Genomic DNA, 22,628 nt, shown 5'->3' with positions numbered 1-22,628 from the left:
TTTTGTCCTTATTAAATCTAGCTCTTCCTCTGTAACATACGTTCCAGATCCCATTAACCAATGCATACACCAGACATCTAATTATGCACAATATTTGCAAAAGGCTTTTGCCCATAAAAATGATTGCAACCTCCTTAGGGCATGTTTGACAGTGTCTACACCGATAAAAGTGCTTTTGATATTTTATTGAGCCTTTTGCTAAAAAGCGCTTTTAAAACTATCATGTTTTTTTTAATCTAGAGTACCAAATAATCATAACACATTAAGGACTCATAACAGATTATTGATAATAAACAAAACACAAACTCTAGATTTAAACACTCAAAACGGCATCAATGTGCAATCTTCCTGAACTCAAATTTAGCTCTCCTCTGCCTTCAATAATTGCTACTCGTCCAACAACAAAAGATCTCCTCTGCCTTCAAAAACAGTGAGTTTCGGGGCAGAAATCATAACATTTCCTTTGTAATGACAGCCAATCACCTACAGGTGGTGAAGGGATGGACCAACAATCTCCAAATCAGTTGGCAATGTGCAGCTTTCAAGCGCAAGACTTGAAGGAATGGAGAATTGGATAGCAAGCATGAAATATTCACCAACCCATGTAGCTTCCCGTCGAAGGGTTATCAAATAGTAGAATGCAACAAAAAATTGAGAAGGTGGCATAAGAATACAACTATCCAGATATAAATGCTTCAAAGACTTTGAAGCATATTTTTTGTTACACACAGGTAAAAGCCGAAAGGGAAAGCTATAGGGCAGCTTCAGCTTCCACCTTGGACACAATATGTAGTATGTGATGGGTACAAGAGCGCAACAAGAAATCATAAGCTGCTATATGCCCTGTTGGGTTACAGGTTGGGATTAAAACCGACCCAACCCAACCCAACCACGCCCACCCCTATGTCCAATAGGGTGGACTTTGTTTTTAATTCGGATGTTGGCGTCCAGTCAAAATAAACTTTGATTAGAATTGAAGTGTGATTACAACTCTAAAACACAGTTCTAAATTAGCACAAAGAAGAAAAGTATTGTGCATGTCCGCCGGTGTGTAATAGAGTAATATTTCAATGACTGTTATTTGTGTTAAGATATGGTGTGATAATGAAATAACAATATGAACTCTTATTGGGGTTCTTAACATATAAAGACTTGATACATTATAAACTCTTATAGGGTTCTTATAAATCTCTTACTATTCAAATCAAATCAAAGCAAATCGACCAACAGAGTCATCTCCACTCAATTTCTTACTATTCAAACACTCAAAATTCTTACACCCAAGACCAAGGATACATTACAAACCGTTAGGGGAAAAAAAGGATGATGAAGCAAATAGCAAACATTTCTTCTTCTTCTTTCAGGATTGAAATGCCCCACTTGAATGTACGATTTAACAACTCCTAAAAAATAAAGTGCTGCTGTGATGTTGTGCAGGGCATCATGTCCACCAACCAATAAGAGAGTTGAAGACTAGTCTTTTCTGTCATACATTGACTCATGCCATATTCTAACACTTCAAACTCCCGGCTCCATAGGGAATTTTCAGATCAACTGCCCTATTCCTGTATTCAAACAGAAACATTTATGTCACCATTGGAGAGAACACCAAAAAGGCTTGAAGTAAGGTGAAGTTTCCTTTTTGGTAAATAAATGGTAACCATATAAACATAAGATTTGCTAGTTGATTTGAGTTTCGGCCAGTGGACCAATTACAGCTGGACCCATCTGGGAAACATTGAAAGCCTGTTTGACCGCCCAATCGTTTTACTTGGTTATTTTCGCACTTAGTTTCTAACCTTAAACCTCTTGCGGGGAGCTTGGTTGGAACTGAATTGAGAGATGTGTTGCCGATGCCTTGGAGCTTCACTTCTGTGCTGTGTTGTTGCTGTTTCCCGTATCCTGCTACTATTTTCATGCGGTTGATTTCTTGAGAATCGGAAAAATCCATCCTTGTCCCACGTAACCTCATAATCAGCCCTCAATTGAGATCCTTGCTGCTCCACAGAAAGGAACGTTTAGTTACCACCAAGAAACTTGACCAAAAAAATATAAAAAATTACCACCAAGAGACAAAAAAAAAGGTGATTAATAAGTCCAAACATAAATTCCACTACAGGTTCTTTTAGCATCATATCTCAACATTTTGACAAGTTTGATAGACAACACTCATTATAATTTATATCTTATATCACTCCTAACAAAATTATAAAAACTGTATAACGAGAAAAACAACTGCTTACCTTCCGGAATGAGCGGCCACATAACACCTTGAAAGTATTATAGAAGTCCTGGTATTTCTCGAACTGAACCACAATCTTACAATGGAGACCTGAAATTAAGTCCCCACCATCTTCGTTGGCATCCTTACCTAGACCATCGTCCTCAGCAACATTAAGATTCCTAAAGATTGTAATTAAAAAGGGGCAGCAACAGGAATGATAATGATTAGCTAAGGCCATTACGCCATGGATGCTAGTGAGGATACACACATGAGCTAATAACAAAGGCAACGAGAAAAAAGTTGAAGATTGCAATATAGCTTCGCATGTTTGCTGTTCTTTTTCTTTTGTTAAGTACCTTTTTAAGCTCAATCAAAACATTAGTGTTTAGGCAAACGTTTAGAACTAAAGTACAGTTGATGAAAAGCTAGTGTTCAAAAATTACAAAGAATTCAAACACATCAGGATTTCTATAAAACAATAAGAAATAGAGTTGGAGAACAAAGACGTTGGCATGCCTTATCTTCCCAAATGTAGAAAAGATGGTATGGGTAACCAGCATTGAAGGCTTCGAAGAAACCCGGGGCTCTGCAAACCAGCGTGACGGAGCACCCCTCAGTATTATGGTATCAGGCTCTTGCCTCCCTCTCGTCGAAAGCCCTGCAAAAGGAACCAAACTTTATCGAACCAAATTCACTTAAATTGAACTCCATCGAAATTCAAAGCTCAACCTGAGGCTCTGAGCCGATAAAAATCATTACAAACCCCGACTTCCAAAAGCGTAAAACTCCTCCCAAGCTTTCTTCATGGCCTCAAAATTATCAGACTCCGGAACTTCGACGTTTAGCTTGTACTTGACCCCTTCGATATTGAGCTCAATCCCATCCATTTTCTCAACAATGTACTTTCTCCAGTCCAGGAACTTCTTCTCCAACTCCTTTACGTCCTTTTCTTCTTCCTCACCATCGTTTCTCTTACTGGTCTTGTTCAGAAACCCCAGGTCGCGAATGAACAGTGTACCGAAAGCTACAGGGTCATCGCGCTTACGCTTCTTGAGGTCCTTGAGCCGTCTGACCTGGAGGTCATCTTCAGGGACGGTGATGGAGACAGAAAGCGAGTTCTTTAGGAAGTCTATCAGCGTCTGCTTCATCTTCCACTCATCGATGGGTTTGGTCACAACTTGGCTCGACGAGTACACTGTGAGATTGAGCCTTACGCGTGGCACCAGCGACAATCCACTCTCTATCTCTAGTGTTTCAGTAGGAGGTAGTGAATCCAACGGTTTGTTCGTCATCTCTGCAAATTAGGTTTCAGGAGGAGCCAATAGCTTCCGCAGAGTCACTCAAGAAGAAGGCAAAACCAATGAAACGCCGCGTTTAGCTAATTTAATCTATCAAAGACATACCACGACGTCGTTTGGCAAGGCTGGCAAGATGACAAGATGCTCTGACTTTATGACGTGGCACGCGGCATTCGATCCGGACATCGCAACGTGTCATTACCAAAAAAGAAACTGTATAAGAAGTCAATCGAAGCAAAACTCACAGATTGAGAAGAGAGAGATGGGGCTGCTGTGTTGTTTCGATGGAGGCAACAAAGCACAGAGAAAAGAAGAAGACAGAATAGCCTCCGCGGAAGCTCTTGCCAAAGCTGCCGAAGCCGCCCAGAGAAGGTATATATAGATTTTTCTCAATCGATTCATTTGCGAAATTTGGATATCTGAATTCGTTTGGCATTGTCAATTACATCTAGTTGCAACCAAACTTATGTAAAGATATTATTTTTGGATCGATTAATAATTTTCCTTTCATAAAGTATATGTTTTTCGTTTAATTTCATCATGGATAGGGAAAAATTAGATGAAAGTGATGACGGAAAAAGGAAACAAATAAAAGTGATTTATGAAACGGATTTAAATTTTTGTAAACACATAAAACTGCCTCTGTATTTAAGCAATTTTCAACGCCATAGGATATTTCTGCCTGCAGGATTTGGCTTTGATTGTAATAATAATAAAATTAAACGTGTGTGTGCTAGCATTATATGGCAACTCAATGGAGACTTTACTCATGTACCCACATAGTGGTTTCTTAATTATTTGAATGAACTAATATAATGCAACCACAATTGCAGGCAAGAAGAATTCGAAAAGTCTGCAGCAGGAAGAGCTGCGCGTGCACAGCAACAGGCGGCTTCAAAGCAAGCTGCCAGCGCTAACAAAGGCGAACCAGTATTAAAGGTTTGAGTACTGAATTTCCAAGTTTTGTGTTGGAAAATTGATGCTGATGTATCTGAGCTACGCTGTCAACATCTTCAATAATATCATAGGACTGTCCTGTAGGTTTTAGTGGTTTAAATGCCAATCTCTGTTGCTTTTATGCTAATTTTATATGATGCGGATAAAATATGACCTATGATGTCATTCTATGATGTATCTTATTCTTATGATGTGCTGGGTTTCAAATTTTTCTGCGACCTTTGCACTCTTGATACCAAAGTGTGATGTGCATGTTTGTTGAAATCAGATAGTTCATATGTTTGACTATTTGTTCGTGTTGTGGATGCAGTGGTCGATGGGTTGAGGCGGAGCTTTCGTCTCTCCAACAACTTCCAATTGTAAGTCTATGAACGGGATATACCCTGTAAAATAAGTTTTCTGTGAAGTATCACCCTGTGATGGTTTCAACTTATGGGTGAAAACAAGTTTCGTATGACACACATCATTGTAGGCTATAAGTCCGTCCGTTTTGGGCATATTATCTTTGATATATGGGACTTTACAAAAGATAAAGTGGTAAAGAACGTCTATGTAACAGGGTGAATATTAATTCTGATAGACAGGAGTTTCTTTTTGTCTAAGAATTTCTTAAGCAAGGAAGATAGTGTTACAGCTATCACATTCAAGAAGTTCACACCTGCAGTCGTGCAGCAACAGTTTTTTCTTTCTTTCTTATAAACAGTTTCGACATTTTTGTTTTTGTTGTTCTCACAATTTACGTTTGTTTTCTCTGCAGTGTTTATACAGATACAGCCATGTTTGGACTGCCAAGTCCTCTTCTGCCTAGAACAAATACTCTAGATCTCCAAAGCAAACTTTGTTTATCAATCAACATTCACTGTGTCATTTATTGTGTATATGGAATGTCAGGAGAACAATAACAATTGCAAAATTCTTGCTTTGGTGCATCTTCTAATAATGAAATCTGGCCATTCATTTCTCTGTGCAACAATTTTAGTTTCGTTTATAGTTGCTCCATCTAGTGACATAATTTCGACTACAATTTATCAGTGGAACAAGCAATAACCATCCTCCTATACGTACAAAGTCTATTATTCTCAAAGTTGTATGCTTGAGAATAATTGGGAAGCCACAAAATTATTACACAAAACTTTTAACTGGAGCTGACAGCTGAAGATCATGTGCAGCTTGAAAAAAGTCTGCTGCTTGTTGTAAGGAGCCTTCCCTTTTCGAAATCAATCCCAGGTTCAACCATGCCTCGTGGTTCGTTGGTTCTAATCTTAGCGCATTCATTAAAAAGCTTCTAGCTATAGGGAGCGATTGGCTACCAAGTTTCATCAATACTTCTGCAGTAGAAACAATGCTTGGAACATAATCTGGCTCTATTGACAATGAGACTGAGAATGAAATTAGGGCTTCCCTGTATTGTGATTGAGCTTCAAACAACATACCTGCAAATGTGTAAGGAGCATTAGATGAATGGATATGAATTGAAGTAATATAAGCAATATAAGTTCGCAAGCATTTGTTTCTCATGCTCGTACACGATTTATCGTTGACATTTGAATGACAATAAAATGGAGGGAAAATCCTACCTGTGGTATGCCAACTATGGGCTGAATAAAATTCAATCAACTTGGCTTTGTTGACACATATTTCTGCATCAGTCCACAAACCAAGTTTTGTATAAATGGTTGCCAAGTCCCGCCAGGCTTCCTTCTCCAAATTACTTTCCACAAATGCCTGCGGAGGAAAGAATAAAAGGTTTAACAGAGAAAGGGCAAAAACATAGTGACTTCAAAAAGTGATTTTACTCGTTAAGGAATGCAAACCTCAGAATGGAAGGGTGGCTCTTGCTCAGAGTTTTTAGCTTGCAGATCCCTCTGTGCTTGAACAAGAGTGAGCAATATTCTATAGGTTTCTATTGCTTGCTTGGGATTTTCTTGAGCAACTTGTAGCACAGCCTTCAATCTGAGCAGTTCTAACTGATCCACTCTTCCGGCTTCATCCAAAGCAAAATCAACTACGGTTTCAGCGTCCTTGAAGCGCTGCTCTGCAGAAACTACAAGGGCTAATAACTTCCAACCTTGTCCTGAGCTGCCAGCCATCATATTGGAGTACTTCATTGCATTATTGAAAGCTGCATCCAGATTCCTCTGCACTGCATTTTCCAGGCCAAGACTAAACATGACCTCAGGATTCTCCTCCTCATTACGAACAGCATGGTTTAGAGAGTTCAGAGACTCTTTTTGAAAAAACATTCTTTCAGAATCCAATACAGAAGCTCTTGCTGCACCGCCATAGCAAACACCAAGAAATTTATGAACTTGACCCATGAAATGCTCACATTGATAATTTACCAAGTCAATGGCTTTACGCGAAAATGCAATCCCTTCACGAGCATGAATTGGATCTTGGGAACACAATTTTGCTCCCAAGAGAAAAGAGGGGAAGTGGGGCTTGTTCTTTGCTTCGGAACAGCCTGCAACCTTTTTCAAAAGGTTCAAAGCTACTTCATTTTGTCCACAGGCACTATAACAAAGAGCAAGAAAGTACCATCTCTCAGCTCGTCTATATAATCCTGGAAGTGCTTGCTCCACATGATCTGCTAATAATTCAAACAATCCGGTAACAGAAAGTGCATAAGTCAGATGATCCATAATTTCTGGATCCCACTTTATCTCGCGCAAAGCCACCTTTTTCATAAGTATTAACAACAACAAAAGTGCTTCTTCTGTATTATTTTTGGGCATAGTTGTGCCCCATATTTGTAACTGAGGAGGAAGGCTTGCTTCAACACCACCATAGAGTAACGTGCAAGCTAAGTTTTTCTGAACATCAGCCAGCCTCTTAGGTTCCAAATTCCATGGCTTGACTAGAGCCCGGCGATATGCAGTAATAGCTTCGTCAAGATAGCCTGCCTTTGTCCATAAACTGGGGAGCAACTCCAGTGCTTTGTGAAACATGTCCTGCAATTTGCAGTCCTCACAGATGTCATCAAGCATTCCATTAGGTAGTGCCGACTCAACTGTATCAAGAATAACTTTGCACTCCTTTGCAGCCTCTGATGAATAAGAAAGTATGAGAACTTCCAAACTAATCAATACAAATCAAAAGAACTCAATATGCCAATCTCAATGCAATCTAATTCACTGGAGAATTTGATGCCCAATGCCATCTACCAATCTCAATCAAAAGCTGAATTATGCTCCAAAGAAGGAAAAAAAAAAAAAACCTTCCCATCAATTATTAAAAGAACACATAAGCAACCATGAAAGAGTATGCAATACCTATAAATTTTCCAAGTTCCCCCAGTGATCTTGCCTTAAGCAATATAGCTTCAATAAGTAGGCTCACAGAGTGCATAGACATGACACTGGGAAGCACATGACCGCCTTTAGGACGTGGTTTTTTCTGCCTAATTCTCTCAACAATGGCCTTGGCCATCCTTGGAGTTAAACTTCTAATGTCAATACCTTGAAACACCTGAAGGGCAGCATCAAAATTCCCTCTTTGGAATTCAAGCCTCCCCAGCAAGGCCCTGGCTTCCTGAAGCTCATTCAGAAGGGAAACATCAAAATTTTGTAGAACGAAGAGGCCAATTGTATGAACAAGCTAGTTTCATGTAATCAAATTTACTTCAGAAAACAAGAAGACCCACCTCATAGTTCAAAGATAGAGCCTCTTTTAGAGTGGATTCAGCTTCATCTACTTGGATGTCTTCAAATTTTGATTCCCAGTCTCCGGTCCTCGACGAAAGACCACTGGCCGAAAAGTCCCTCGTGGCAAGTGACTCCGGCGAGTGAGGTGGCTCTGGCTCTTCGAATTTAAATTGCTCTCCTGAACAAGCACACAGCATCTTGTCCAAAGATGAACTTGGATAGTGGTGATTTCACCCAGAAAATCTGAGGCAACAAAATCACTTCTTTGTGATTTGTTTCACGTGTGTCCGCCTAGAAATGAGTTGTACAAACATGTCATTATCATTAACCCAACATCCAGTTCGCTGCTATTATTGAAGAAACAAAATCAACGCAAGCAACAACGGAAATACGTAATGAGTTGTGCGGATTAAACAATGGTCAAAAAACACAAAGAAACAACGTAGATCCCCAAAGCAGCATAGGCCTTACCGAACAACAAAACCCAGCAAAATCAAAGTATTATAATAACAAACAAACACAGAAAAAGACACTCTATGGGGACATATTTGGAGGCAAAAGACTGAGTCTTTGAAATAGAGAAATAAGCAGAAGACAATCAGGTCGAGGAAGTTGAAAAGTGCAAGACAAACAAAGATAACAAAGTTTTTTTAACCTACCCAGACAGAAAGAAAAACGCAATCCAAAACGTGATCTGTAGCAGTTGTCGAAAGCTTGAAAGCTACCTCTCAGTTCAAGTCTCGGTTTTCTGGTTTTTCAGAATTTGGAATCTTTTCGTTTTCTCAGGTTCAATAAACCCAATGCCGACTGTGTGACGATGGAAAGAAAAACAAATATAATAAGCTGGATTCAGTGATCTGATATTTGATGTTTTGGTCTTTTTCTATCAGCTGACTTTGCTTGGTACAGAAAGCTTTGCCTGCCTAGGCAAAAGTTGTTGCAGACTTGCAGGCCTCAGGCATTGCTAGTGGGATAGGCTAATTAGTGTTTGTGTTTAGCATTTGCAGTCTAAAAAATATTATGGTAAACTATAAATTAGCTAATCAAGTGATGTTCTTTGAATAACATAATATAACTATTGGGTGGGAAAAGAAAATTTTGTGGTGGATTTTGAAATATATGGCAGAAAAAGAAAGTAGAGAATAGCTGTTGCTTCAGAAATAATCTCCTTCCTTGTATGGACACAGATATAATTGTAAGCAAAGTCTTTGCTTGTATAAAAGGGACCACATTGGCCGAAGAGACAAAGGTGCCCATATCACTACAAATCCAAGAAAAAAAAGTAGCAGCATTTTGAATTCAAAATAGCTGGATTGGCTTGGTTGTGTTTTGACATCTGCTGGAGCATGTGTTGTGGTTATGGGTTGCTGACTTGGCTTGCTGGTTAGCCTCTTCATTTGTTTATTCAGCTAACATGATATCATGTTCAAGGCCTCTGCATTTGTTTATTCAGATTTCTTTTTTTTGGAGGTTAAAAGTTACTGGAAGTTTGAAATATTATGGTTCATTTAACATAGATTAAGCAATAGATTAAGCAAAAGTAGGACATCACGGTACCATCACATAGATATAGATAGCCTTTTTAAGTCTTTTTCTTTTGAGGTTTAAAATTTTATATTTTGCCTCTCCGGCATCGCACAGGCACGTTGCTCAAGAAGAACAAATTAAACAGACCCCAATGCTCCAATGGTCTAATATTCCAAAGATAAAACACACCATGCAACGAGATTGGCGCATCTGATTCTTGCTTTATTATCGCATTATTAGCAAACACCAAAACACAGACCACCTCTTTGAGAAATTATTATGGACAATGATTTTTCACTTCTATTTTATCCACTTATATTTCTTTTTAGTTATAAAAAAGAAGTGTAAGTGAATAAAATAGAAGAAAAAAAAAAGTGGAAAAATCACCACTCATTATTATACACGAGAAAGTTGATATTTTTCAGCATTTATAACACGAAGACAAGTCGTACCACATAATTATATTATTACGATGTCACTCTATAGTCACTCCAAATCTTCACACTGTAAAATCACATGAAATTACTTTTATTATTTAAAAAAAAAATGTAAAATAGAACACGTGATGGGCCTACCTTTTTTCCTCTCATATGAGATCCATGGGGAGGGAGCAGAGTGCAGTGATGGTTTTGGTGTCGTTTTGCAACTTTTCTGAAAATGGGCTTCTGACACATTGAGCAGAGAGTGTCCCCCTTCCCAGTTCTCCCCTTGGCTTTGCAGCTTTTCTTCGGGGAGTCCCACCTCCACCTCCTCACGTCCTTCCCAAATCATATTCATATTCTCACTCTCACAATCTCACAATTTCACAATTTGGCTGATGCCTTCAATTATTGCTTACCAAATATACAATACAAATTTATAAATAAAATCAATCCTAGATATGTATTTATAAAAAAATTCAAACATTATTTAAATATAAAACACACTCAAAATCAATCTTAAAATTAATAATTGTATATTTTTTAGGTGTGTTTATAAATGGGTTTTGAGTGTGTGTAATAATAAGTTTTGGGTGTGTTTATAAAGTGTTTTGGGTGTTGAATTTTTTTATAATTTCAGCTCATATTTTGGGTGTTTTAATGAAACTCTCAATATACAACAACCAATTTTAATTTTTTATTTACGAAAAATAAAATAAAAGTAAGTAATAGTTTACTTCAAAAAATAAAAATAAAAAACTCTAACCTCCTCCCTTGGCACGCATTATCTGCTTCATTAACAAAAGCACTAGTGGTCTTATAACATGAGTGGAATGTAACACAATGCTAACGCTAAAATTACCGGTAAAAAAAAGGGAAAAAAAATGTGAATGGAAACAAATCTTTCGAAGAACTGTATGTAGGTGATATATAAATATAAAGTAGTGTCAAATAATCAATTTATTACAAGAATATAAAGCCCCTCATTTAGTTATGAATTCTTGGCAAGATATAACGTATAAACATAATCATAAAGGCCAACAACACCAGAAACACAAACACGCCTATAACTATTCCCATCAGCCAGGTTTCCATCCTTCTTGATTCTTCCAATTTCCAATCCACTACTATACCCTGCTACTTGTGATGTGACTTGTCCTCCTCCTTCCTGTTCCTCTTCCTTTGCTTAAATATTTGCTTTTGCCCTACTACTTGTGATTTGTCCTCCTCCTCCTTTGCTTAAATATTTGATTTTTACCTCTGATCATGGCCGTAAGCGTGGTCATATTAATTGTCTGTATGAGTCTGCATGCATGCATGGTTAGTGAATATTAATTAGTATTAATGCTGGTTTTCATGCCACACCGTGTTTTATGACCCCGTGGATTAATTGATTCCTTGTTCATTTTCATTTTATCAAGTGTGAGAATATCTATTATTGAAAAGATTCACGAGGACTTAGTTATGTTTAGCCATGCATTTTAGGCCTCAGTCCACAATACAGTCATACTGGGCCAACCCAATGTTATATGACGGTCCAACCCATTATCAGAGATTTCTTACAATTCTTGCTTTTTGCTTATACCTGTATGAATTAATGAGTCATTCTATCGTGATGATCTAATACATGACTCTTAGGTGATATTTTATTTTTAATATATGATTCTTAGGTGATATTTTATTTTTAATCGTTAGATTAGATTAATTTAATTGATTGAACGGCTAACCAAATTAATCTAATGGTTAAAAAATAGTGCCCCTCACTTAAGGCCTAGGCCCTCACTAGAGAATTCTTGATGAATTAACAAGGGCAGATCTTTTGCTTATCCCTCACCGCGATCCATGTCCAATGTCCATATACTTGAGTTGTAGTCTTGTAGATTGTGGATATGATTTTGACGCAACCCGAACCCGAACCCGGTCAGTAATCTATCCGAGTCCGTCCGAGTCGATCAGTAGGAAAATCAGGCAAAGATTGAGAGAGAGAGAGAGAGAGAGAGAGAGAAATCTGTCTAGTTTCTGTCTGGGAATTTTGGGAGTGAGAAGTGTGCAAGTTTAGCTTTGCTTTGGGTTGAAGAAGATGCTCCGAAAATGTGGCGGGAAATCGGAGACAGAGAAGCGGGCAAGCTTCGCCCAAATTCGTTCTCGAATCGGATTAAGTCAAATCGGATCCAAACGCTCCAACTGTCGAACCGCAAAGACATCGTCTCCCCTCACCGAGGCTCCGTCAACTCTCTCCAGGTACCCAAACACTCCCTTTCTTCTACCATCGATCGCATTTTGCTTGCATAAATCGACATAGCAATGAAAATGAAGCGTCTTGTTGCTCAGGTTGATTTGACTGAGGGCCGGTACTTGTTATCCGGTGCTTCGGATGCTTCGGCGGCGGTGTTTGATATTCAGCGGGGGACTGATTATGAAGGAGGCGGCGTTATCAGAAAGCACAAGTGCTTGTTCATGGTGGATAAGCAGCACGAGCAGGGGCACAAGTATGCGGTGTCCTCGGCCATATGGTATCCGGTGGACACGGGACTATTTGTTACGGGTTCGTATGACCATCACATTAATGTTTGGGATACGAATACGACGCAGGTGGTGATGGACTTTAAAATGCCTGGAAAGGTTTATAGGACTGCCATGTCCCCCTTGGCAACTTCGCACATGCTCATTGCTGCTGGGACTGAAGATGTTCAAGTTCGTCTCTGTGATATTGCCTCTGGAGCTTTTGCTCACACCTTGTCTGGTCACCGTGGTATGTGCTTAATACACACCATTCATCTACTTTTTGTTTTTAGTTTTTCTTTCCTTTTCTTCTGCTGAATCAGTGTTTTCAAAATTCCAACTTCATATCTTACTTGTGTCAACACATAAGCATTTGCAAAATGGTCTGAGAAATTGGCAAAATGTAAGGAAGGGTTTTCTATAGTTTGGCTGGACGATCACAACACGCTTCTTTTGATGATTTTGAGTACTTGGTTTTCCAATATATATATATATTTGGGTGAACCCTGCTTATAGTGCTGCCCTGTATAGTAGGCTGGTCTGACATGTGGAAGGGGCAGCAAGCAATCTAGAATACATCATGTTGGTGAGTTCGTAGAATGCAGTTCTAGGAGCTCAGCATAAATTACAGTTCTTGAGCCATAGTATCTTAAAGCTAGGTTTCAACTCTTGTAAAATTGACATTCTTCTTTTGGGTTCTCTACTTTGTATGCACAAAGGTATAATTGTTTTTACTTTCCTTAATTTGGTTTAACTTATACCCTAGAAGAAAAGTTTCGTGCATTTAGAGGGTCATAAGTGTATATTTCTTTTCATGATGGCAGATGGTGTAATGACGGTGGAATGGTCTACTTCTAGTGAGTGGGTTTTGGTTACAGGTGGATGTGACGGTGCAATACGTTTTTGGGACATTAGACGTGCTGGATGTTTTCTTGTTTTAGATCAGTCCCAGTCTCAGCTTGGGAGACGTCCACCCATCTTGAAACGCTCTACCATGATTAAGGTTTTCTTCTTTTCTTTGCTGCACCAAAGCATATGTTTTCAACATATCACTCACTTACTTTGTGAACTTTTATGTTTATTGTGTTTCTTTTACAGTTATACATAGCATATACCACTAACTATCTGAAATGATTCTACATGTGTCTTTCGGGAATTCTATTTCCTCTTTGTTACCTTGGTGGCTTAATGGAGCATGTACCATTTGGCGTTGTATGCAGTTTTTATGTACTTTTTTTATATTCCATCTGTTGACCCTCTCCCAGCTATCTCTTGCCGAACGGCAAGAGATAGTGAAACCAATTTATGTCCTCACCTTCATTCATCATCCATCACATCTCATCACTAAGTTGGACTCAATCTTGGCCCAACCATTTTGAGCATCAACACCATCTACGTTATTTTTCTCCATTTTATTCAATATGAACACAGCTAAATGTGTTGGTGTTCTCATGGATCAACTAAAAATATGATGAGATATACACTATCGACTACAGCGTGTATATTTGTGTGATTCTTTTTCTTGCATAAGTCCTGAATTCCTTTATGTTTTTCCTTTTTTAATGTCATTACATTATTGTTGATGTCTGTAATTGAAGCTTGTAATTAGTGAGAGAGAGTGCAAATTTAACTTTAGAAAGTTATTATGTCGACAGTTGCCCTTCTACTGATAATATTTGGTTTTGTGTCCCACTCAGGGTTCAACAGCTAAGTCCTTGTCAGCAAGTCAAAGTTCATTTGCAAAAGCACGGACACCACAAATGAAACTCATGAATGCAAAGCAATCACCTATCGGTAAAATTCCAGTAAAGGGATCTCTGAAGCAAAGATTACATCCAGGGATGTTGTCTAGTCAGGATCGTGCGACTGCTCATTATGGTGCTGTTACTGGGCTAAAAGTTACTGAAGACGGCATGTATCTCTTAAGTGCAGGTTGAGTTTTTTAGTCTTGGAATTTTGTTATACTTAAGATTGAATCCACTGAATTTGGCTACCTATATTCCAATCACTTTAATGGAATTAATTTTAGAATAACTATAGTGGTTTAGGTTCATTCTTTACTGTTTTAAATATAATGTAAATACTACAATAATATTGCAGGTGACTGCCAAGCCACAGTTGCAACCTTAAAAATTATTACAAATTAACAAATGTACTTGAATCTGGTGAGGGATGAAATTTTCACGGAATTATTGCATTTTAAATGTATGCCTTGGGGTTCTGACCTTTGTTTTCTTTTAAATTTTTGGATCATTCCTGTCGTGCATAAATCAGTGTAGTGTGATTGGGTTCTTCCTTTTCTCCTGTTTAGATGTTTTTTTTAATCGATTGATACGGTGTAAATTTCAACAGAAAAATCAGTATAACAATGCCTATATCATTGATCAAGCTTTTGAATTTCAGGTTCTGATTCAAGATTAAGGTTGTGGGATGTAGAATCTGGCTGCAATACTTTGGTGAACTTTGAAACTGTGCGTCTGCAAACCAGCAAGCCCATACAGTTAGCCACAAGTCAGAATTTGGCTCTTGTTTTTGTACCATGCATGACAGCTGTAAAGGTAATGCATTCGTTTTGTAGGTTTGAATATTTTAAATTAAAATACACCGATTTCTTCTTTCTTCAAAGTTTGACTTCCGGATTTTTCCAGGCATTCGATATGTGGTCAGGTAAAACATCCCTGACATTTCGTGGTCACTATGAACATGTGAACTGTTGCTGGTTTAGTTTGCAGGATCAGGTACGAGCTTAATCCTCTTCAAAAAATATTTAGGCTTTTTCTTTATGCTTGTCCAAACAATGCCTTTAAAACTAAATTCGCAGTGAATTTTTCATTCAGTCCTTCCAAACTTCCATGTCATTTAGTGGGAGTTGTAAAACCCTTTTCCAACTGTTCTAAGATCAGATTTATGAATTACAAAGCATGTTGAAGTTTGTCTTCAATTAATCTATTTATTGAGTTCATCCTGCTATCTATGGATTATTAATAAATGCACCTGTAAAACTTATTTGGAGTTTCCGATAAATAAAAAAAAGAAGATGTAGAACTTGGCTACAGGTGATAATGCAATCATGTAAACCTTACATATTATGAAATGAGCTGATAGAATTGACTTACTAGCATATACTCAACAATAATGGCAAAAATGGATTCACACCCTTGGTTTACAGAACACGACTGAATTCTCTCACTTGGTGTGCCATATTGACGAAGTCATGATTTCCAATCCTGGATGAATTTTAATTCATGTCTTTCATCGTAGGAATTGTACACCGGTGGCAATGATAGACAAATTCTAGTCTGGTCGCCATCCAGATCAGTTTCCGATGAGGTGGTACACCTGATGATTTCATGGATTTTGTGTAACTAACCTTATTAGTTGGCAAGTGGCTTCTATCTTATACATTTATGGAATTGCAGGATGAAGGACCCAAGGACGAGGATAATTGGAGTGACTAGCATGCACTGTTGTTATATTCTAGAATCTGACCCTCATTTCTGCTAGGTAAAGCATCTTTGTCATAGCCTGGAGTTTTCTGTTTTGCTTTAAGATCCAAAAGGCTTTACTTGATAGGCACAATAATAATCCTTGCATTTTATGTTTTTGCTGCCTGCATATGCATGTAAATGTAAACCCATTTAATGTAAAATAAAGAGCAAAATTGATGGAAAATTTGGTACGCTGATGAATTAAAAAGACAAAAAAACTGATGATTCATGGGAACTCAATTCTGAACAAAATACAAGTTGATATGTGATATTACTTTAGGAACTCTGTCAAAAATTGTACCTACCCTCATAAGATTCTGGAATCAGCCTAAACCCATGTGCCATGATAAGAAACCTGGGTCGTTAATGTCCAACAACATGCTATCAACATCATCAATCAAAAACTTGTGGTCATGGTCTAAAGCTCCAGTCTCTAGCTGTTTGTCTTCTGCCTGAGTTACTGTAGAGTTGGCACTGGTCGATCCGCCAGTATCGCTATGTCTCAAGAGTTTATGGCACATGATAGTACCCTGGAAATCCAATAAAGTATAACTCAGAAACTGCAACCTCTCATCCGCCTTCATTTTTGAAAACCCAAATGAAGTGGTCCATGTATGGAGTGCGCTTGGAGCAGAAGGCAAAGTCAACCTCCAAACTCCCATCTTCATGAGCTGTTTCTCAAGCTCCTTCATCAAAATACCGCACATTCCGAGTCTACGATAATGGAACCTAGTGGCAACAAGAGGTACTTCTGCAACCTCCACGTAGATCCTTACAGTGGCCACACTAATCAATTCCTCATCTCTCTCCAAAACAATTGTGTAAAACCTTTTGAAATTCAAGCGGCTCAGCTCTGACTCTCTGTTGAAAATAATATCCTCAACAATGTCCCTTGTGGTGTAAGGGTCCCTAGAAGGCTCAAAACACTCATGCATCACACTCAGAGCCAAATTGAGTTTTCTGTAATTTTCTGTGAAGTCCTCCATATCAGAATGAGTGGAAGATGGCTTCAACAATGTCCAAGTAAGATTGTCAGGACCCACCAGAATCGGTTTTCCCAAAATCTCGTTGAGGCTCAAAAATATGTCTTCACAATTTCTGCTGCAAAACCAATTTCCCTTAGAATCCCATTTCAATTTCACAACCCCTGCATTCTTCAGGCACCCAAAGTGATATTTATGCTCACATTGGTTGCATATCAGCATACTATTATCCATATCATCCTTAGGCTTTTCACTGCTGCCTTCTTCAAATTTTCCATGCCCGCACATCCCACAACAACATGATGGGCATAACCAATCGCCATCTGCCAGTTCATTCAGCCCAAGACAACTAGTATGGAATGCAGAGGGACACTTATCACACAGGATCAGCTCACCCCCATAATGACACACAGTGCATATATCATCACTCTGATCATCATTTTGACACACAGTGGATATATCATCCTGCTGACTATTAGCTTTCTTCTGATCTCTTAGTCTTTTCAAATCCGCAAGAATCTTACCTCGTTTTGGCTTGGGACTTTGATCATCAATTTTAAATGATTCATCGACTTTTCTCTTTTGTAATCTTTTCATTGATGATTGCGGTGTAACCTTACTAGAAGAGCACCCCACGGAATTCGAACCAATGCTTTCGGAAAACACTCCTCCTCCACCTTGGGATTTCATGTAGGCTTTGCAAGCCGTTCGTAGCGAGTTGTAGAGTTTTCCGGTTGGAGACTCGTAACGCAACTCAGTCTTGCCATGCTTAAGCAGTGTGTACCAAAACTTCCAGCCCATGGCAGAGAGGTGCTTTCTTGCCTTTTCAGTCAAATTAGATTGTTGACGCCTTGTATTATTAGCATTCCCCCACAACTGAACGGCCTCGGGGCAGCACTCGGGTTCCACAGTAAGAAAGCTTACTGGCTCTCTCTTTCGCTTCATCTTCATCCTCTATGGCGACAGAATAAGAATCAGGCGAGGAAAGAAGGATGCAGGTGTAGAAAAAATAAGACGTCGAATTGAACTACTTACGGAAGCCAACAACAATCATAGTGGTGAATCGATGACTGAATGTGTTTATATTGCTGTCTTCTTTCCTTGTGGGTTAAGGACTTCTATAATTTTTTTTATATTATTATTATTATTATCGGGGCTTGTCTCCCAACGAAACTAGGAGACACATGCCTTTTTTCCTTTTTTTTGGGTGAACATGCCTTTTCCCTTTTCCAACTCAAAACGATCAGCCCTAACTCTCAAAAAATACAAAACAAAAAAGGCAATGTAAGATCTTAAGCGAGACGTGGGGATAATTAATAAGCTAACACTAGATTATCTGTGGATTAAAAATAAATAAACAATTAATTAGAGCGTAAGTCAATGTTTTTATTTCTTTTTATTTTTTTGGTCAACAGTCCATGCTTTTTATCAATTCGTATTTATCATCAGCCTGTAGCTTCAAGTACATGGAGTCTATGTCTGAAGTCCCAAATGCCCTCTTTCAGATGAAAGGACGACGCATCAGAGCAAACAGCCTTCGATCTCAGGCAAACCCAAATGACCAACCCATCACCATCTCCAAGTCTCCAATGAGCCCACCGGAGATGGACGCCGGATTATGGAGCAAGCTACCGCAGGAACTCCTCGAGCGTATTCTCTCTTTTCTACCTCTCAAAAACTTCATGAATCTTAGATCGACTTGTAAGCACTTCAAGTCTCTGTTATTCTCTCCCTCTTTCATCTCCAAGCACTCGTCTTCTTCATCCTTCTCTTCTTTCCTCTTGCTCTCTCACCCTCAGTGTTACAACCACTTCGCTTTCTATGACTCTGCCCTTGGTGCTTGGCGCAACTTTGCTCTGTCTCTCTCTGCCTTGCTGCCCTGCGCTGCAGGGCAAGCCTCTCTGCTCTCTACCTCCAATGGGTTGCTCTGTTTCTCTCTCTCCAATTCCTTTCTTGTCTTCAATCTTTTGACCAAGTGTTCAAGAGTGATCGAATTCCCTGCTTACCCTTTTGCTTTTGAGCTGTTTTCTTTGGTTTCCACGCCTGTTGGGTACAGTCTTTTCATGGTCTCTTCTGGTTCTCGTACCAAAAACACTTTTGTTTATGATTCGAAGGTTCAATTTTGGCGAAAATTCAATGGTTTCAAGCCAATTCTCAGTGACAATTATCATCAACAAGCTGTTTACTATAAAGGGTCTTTGTATTTTGTGACCCCGGAGCCATTCTCTGTAGCGTGCTTTGTTTTGGAAAGCGGTAAGTGGGAGAGACCCAACACTGAGTTGCCTAGAGAGCTCATGTTTGTTCGGCTACTCAGCGATGGAGGAGATGGAAAGCTGTATTTGATTGGTGGAGTTGGTAGGAATGGGATTTCAAGGAGCATGAAACTCTGGGAATTGGGTGAAGGAATGAATTGGGTTGAGGTGGAGAGCTTGCCAGAAATGATGTGCAGAAAATTGATGTCTGTTTGTTTTCATAACTACGAGCATCTCTATTGCTTTTGGCATCGGGGTTTCATCTGTGTTTGCTGCTACACATGGCCGGAGGTTCTGTATTTCAAGGTTTCAAGGAGGACCTGGCATTGGCTGCCCAAATGCCCTTCACTGCCTGATAAATGGAGCTGTGGCTTCAGGTGGTTTTCTTTTGTGCCAGAGTTATATGCTTCGGTCTGATTCAGTTCGTCTGAGCTGAGGTCTCAATTTCTGCGTGTGACTTCTATTATTCTCTAGTCTTCCTGAATTGATAAATTAATACCCATGTTGTTTTCTTTATTATCCTGTTGTATTGTGTTTCTGTACATATAAAAATGGAGATCTGTTCAGAGGTTAGAATTTTGTTTTTTGGGTTCACCTAAAATCCTTATTTACTGCTACTTGCAACTCTTTTTTTCTTTGTTTATTTCATGTGAATCTAGGAGTTGGTTTTCCTGTGTTTGCTATTGAACTTAGAACAATTTCTTATTATATTAAGACGATACTAAATTAAACGGGTTAGTTAACATCCGAAGTCAATAATGAAGAAAACCCTTATACTACAGGAATTTGAGGAATTTTCTATTAAATGGTACAAAATTCTACATCGACATGCTACAAGAAAAGAAGAAAGAAATTATCTAACACTTCATTTCGATACTGATTGTGAAATTGATTTTGAATACAGCAATTCTTCTCAGGCGAACTCTAAAATACGCCATTGAAATCCGAGTGAAAAAAGAAATAGAATGGCAGGCCACGTATTGGTTTATAATATATTTTCTGTTGCTTTCAAAACAATTGTCATCAGGATTGAAAATTGCAACAGTAACTGTCTTGAATATTATAAGCAAAACGACTTGTCAAACTCCTCTGCACCAATCGGTGATGTCTAAGAGAAAAATCTTTGTCGATCGTTGAGAAAATTGCAGGGACGGAAGAAATCGCATGTCATACTTCTCAAAGCATGCTATAGAAATTTGGAAGCAAGTTGAAAGAGAGAAACGGCGTAGAGATGAAAAAGTTTCATTGTCAAAACACTTTGCAAATTGAAAGTAACATATAAGCTCAAGCTTCCCACATTTCTGTCAAAACCAAGATTCAAAGGGATAATAATACCTATAACAAATGTAATTAGATGTTCTCATTTGAACCGCACCAGAAAAAAAAAACAATAAGGTTGTGTGTAATTAATCTATTGCATATCTCTGTTGTTGAATCAATATATCTGCTCAAGGCTTGAGGGAGAGTGCCAAGCCAAACTTGGGGTTCTTCTCTAACGCCTTGGTGTCAAAGGCACCGGAGATTGTTAAAGAAGATTTGGGGGTGAGCTGGTGCTGTAAAAGAGCCCCAAGATTGCCATGGTTGTTGAGCCTTGCCTTCACCACAGTTTCAGGGTCAACCACATATGAACATCCCACTGTCAATGTGTTCTCATTTGTGGAGAACCTTCTGTTTACCTCTCCCACAACAGCTCCTCCATTCAGCTTACTTAGATGATGCAAGTATGACCCCCTTAGCGAGTCTCCTTTGTCAGCACTTCAAAATGAAAAGAAAACAATTACTAACTGCACAACAAAAGCACCCTCACCATAACATTCTGTCGTACGTATGAATAAGAAGAAATTCTCTATCATTTCAGAATGTCTACAAATGACGAACTTACAGAATTACTGAAGCAGAGGAATTTTGTTTTGTCAAGCTGACACCAGCATTATACTTTGCAAACACTCTGGAACTTGTCAAGTAACTAGCTTCTGCTCCGAAAGCAATGCTAGGGGTACCAAGGGTTGCCGAAACGTCAACAGCAGGGGAACCGTTCAGACCAACAGCTGTTGTAAAAGATGCATGTTCATGAAGATACTGCACTTCCAACTGCAATATATATATGGCTATCAGTTGCAGTGATAATTGTAAATTCATGCGCACTTCACAGGCTAAGAAAAGTTAATACCTTGCCAGATTTGTAATCAGGGAGTTTTATTGAAGCAATGGTTTTTGTAGAAGGCAGGATGTCTGTGATCGTAAGCATTGTTGAGATCTGCTCGACAAAGAGACTAGCGTTAGATATTATCATAATTCGAAATTCGGAAGGGAAATGGAAGGCCAGTGACTACATTTGATTCTGTATCAGCTTTGACATTAAGTGCAGCGTTCTTGTATTTGTATTGTGCTGCTACATCCCCACAAGAGAGACCTCCTTTCTTCACCAAACCAGAGTTGAGGGTCTGAAATAAAAGAGATAAAGTTATCATATCTAACTGCTTAAACCTTGAAGAAAAGCACACAAAGCAATCAATAATGGAAAGAAGCAGCCATCATAAGAAACGCATCCCTGCTTAATTCATAACCAAGACAGTGAAGCACTAAGCAGCTATTTACGAGTTGCGTGACTTGAAACTCATAAATTCAAGAACCACAGCTCAGAATATTTTACATATATATTTCAAGATACTGCACTTTTATTCTTTGAAGAAGATAGAGGGGAAAAAAGCAAAGTATGCAACTGTGAAAATCCAATTTCTGCACTCCAATCCACTGTGTAGTGACTCAAGAAAGATTTGCCCATTACAAAACACAACTGATTGTTTAAATTGAAAAACACAACATAACATAACAGAGAGCAAACTGGAACAATCATTGGAAAACCAAAAATCACAAGAACAGTTGAAATTGTTATTTTGGAAAACAAGAGATGGGATCATATGAGTGAATGGGGACGAGCTTACAACTCCAGTCTCAGTGTTAGTGGTGATGTTGATCTTCTGGTCAGTGCTATAGTCCTTGTTAAGCAAGTCTGCAAACGAAGAAAGAAATAACAGACCCTTAAGAAAAATAAAGTAAAAATTCAAAAAGAAATTCAAAATCCACTGAACAAAGACTGAGAGAGAGACCTGTGGCTTTCTTGCCAATGTTGGAGAAGAGAGCAGGGCCTTTGGTCGACATATTTGCAGATGGAGTAGCGAGACTTGCAGAGAGCAAAAGAAACTTTTGGGAGGGTTTCAGAGAGAGAGGCTGGCTGGGGTTTATGTAAAACCCTTTTTTATTTGTAGGTTTTTTTGGCGGATCAGGAAAAAACGCTTTTTGTGCGTGGGGAAAACGATATTGCCTGGTGGAT

General features: G+C 38.8%; 7 protein-coding genes across 14 annotated transcripts; 3 read left to right on the top strand and 4 right to left on the bottom strand.

The window, feature by feature from the left end:
• Positions 1–1,178: 1,178 nt before the first annotated feature.
• ZCW7 lies at positions 1,179–3,578 on the bottom strand. Its single transcript, XM_008222113.2, has 5 exons — positions 2,988–3,578; positions 2,741–2,882; positions 2,244–2,403; positions 1,800–1,997; positions 1,179–1,565 (listed from the first exon to the last, which is right to left on the bottom strand). Exons 1-5 carry the CDS (start codon positions 3,514–3,516, stop codon positions 1,560–1,562), a joined length of 1,035 nt encoding a protein of 344 aa, XP_008220335.2. The 5' UTR covers positions 3,517–3,578; the 3' UTR covers positions 1,179–1,559.
• A 158-nt stretch (positions 3,579–3,736) lies between these two features.
• On the top strand, positions 3,737–5,452 carry LOC103320427 (uncharacterized). Its single transcript, XM_089045734.1, has 4 exons — positions 3,737–3,894; positions 4,356–4,461; positions 4,790–4,838; positions 5,237–5,452. The coding sequence occupies exons 1-3, from the start codon at positions 3,785–3,787 to the stop codon at positions 4,802–4,804; spliced, it is 231 nt and encodes a 76-aa protein (XP_088901860.1). The 5' UTR covers positions 3,737–3,784; the 3' UTR covers positions 4,805–4,838; positions 5,237–5,452.
• On the bottom strand, positions 5,417–9,314 carry NPGR1 (no pollen germination related 1). Of its 2 annotated transcripts, none has more exons than XM_008222112.3 (6): positions 8,783–9,314; positions 8,123–8,414; positions 7,752–8,010; positions 6,294–7,525; positions 6,057–6,204; positions 5,417–5,912 (listed from the first exon to the last, which is right to left on the bottom strand). In XM_008222112.3, exons 2-6 carry the CDS (start codon positions 8,318–8,320, stop codon positions 5,602–5,604), a joined length of 2,148 nt encoding a protein of 715 aa, XP_008220334.2. In that variant the 5' UTR covers positions 8,321–8,414; positions 8,783–9,314; the 3' UTR covers positions 5,417–5,601. The 2 variants fall into 2 exon arrangements, with proteins under 2 accessions (XP_008220334.2, XP_088901859.1); XM_089045733.1 differs by having other exon boundaries at positions 8,849–8,975.
• A 2,511-nt stretch (positions 9,315–11,825) lies between these two features.
• On the top strand, positions 11,826–21,516 carry ATCSA-1 (Transducin/WD40 repeat-like superfamily protein). 6 transcript variants are annotated; one of them, XM_089045874.1, is made up of 9 exons: positions 11,827–12,310; positions 12,401–12,821; positions 13,396–13,574; positions 14,269–14,503; positions 14,975–15,129; positions 15,220–15,309; positions 15,833–15,901; positions 15,991–16,075; positions 21,153–21,516. In XM_089045874.1, exons 1-8 carry the CDS (start codon positions 12,161–12,163, stop codon positions 16,027–16,029), a joined length of 1,338 nt encoding a protein of 445 aa, XP_088902000.1. In that variant the 5' UTR covers positions 11,827–12,160; the 3' UTR covers positions 16,030–16,075; positions 21,153–21,516. The 6 variants fall into 6 exon arrangements, with proteins under 6 accessions (XP_008220328.1, XP_088902000.1, XP_088901997.1 ...); XM_089045871.1 differs by lacking the exon at positions 21,153–21,516 and adding an exon at positions 18,548–18,669; XM_089045870.1 differs by lacking the exon at positions 21,153–21,516 and adding an exon at positions 18,492–18,669.
• Positions 15,991–19,911, top strand: LOC103320425 (Galactose oxidase/kelch repeat superfamily protein). 2 transcript variants are annotated; one of them, XM_016792277.2, is made up of 2 exons: positions 15,991–16,075; positions 18,548–19,911. In XM_016792277.2, the coding sequence occupies exon 2, from the start codon at positions 18,548–18,550 to the stop codon at positions 19,709–19,711; it is 1,164 nt and encodes a 387-aa protein (XP_016647763.2). In that variant the 5' UTR covers positions 15,991–16,075; the 3' UTR covers positions 19,712–19,911. The 2 variants fall into 2 exon arrangements, with proteins under 2 accessions (XP_016647763.2, XP_088902001.1); XM_089045875.1 differs by lacking the exon at positions 15,991–16,075 and having other exon boundaries at positions 18,509–19,911.
• LOC148919628 (Acyl-CoA N-acyltransferase with RING/FYVE/PHD-type zinc finger domain-containing protein) lies at positions 16,331–17,993 on the bottom strand. The gene has a single exon (XM_089045869.1). The coding sequence runs from the start codon at positions 17,991–17,993 to the stop codon at positions 16,383–16,385; it is 1,611 nt and encodes a 536-aa protein (XP_088901995.1). The 3' UTR covers positions 16,331–16,382.
• Positions 20,521–22,584, bottom strand: LOC103320426 (mitochondrial outer membrane protein porin 2-like). The gene is made up of 6 exons (XM_008222111.3): positions 22,405–22,584; positions 22,240–22,307; positions 21,628–21,738; positions 21,465–21,551; positions 21,177–21,385; positions 20,521–21,049 (listed from the first exon to the last, which is right to left on the bottom strand). Exons 1-6 carry the CDS (start codon positions 22,454–22,456, stop codon positions 20,743–20,745), a joined length of 834 nt encoding a protein of 277 aa, XP_008220333.1. The 5' UTR covers positions 22,457–22,584; the 3' UTR covers positions 20,521–20,742.
• Positions 22,585–22,628: the final 44 nt, after the last annotated feature.

The sequence above is a fragment of the Prunus mume genome, linkage group LG2 (genome assembly GCF_029339155.1).
Source record: "Prunus mume cultivar Tortuosa linkage group LG2, ASM2933915v1, whole genome shotgun sequence".
Lineage (NCBI taxonomy): Eukaryota > Viridiplantae > Streptophyta > Magnoliopsida > Rosales > Rosaceae > Prunus > Prunus mume.
This window is presented reverse-complemented; position numbering and strand designations above follow the sequence as displayed.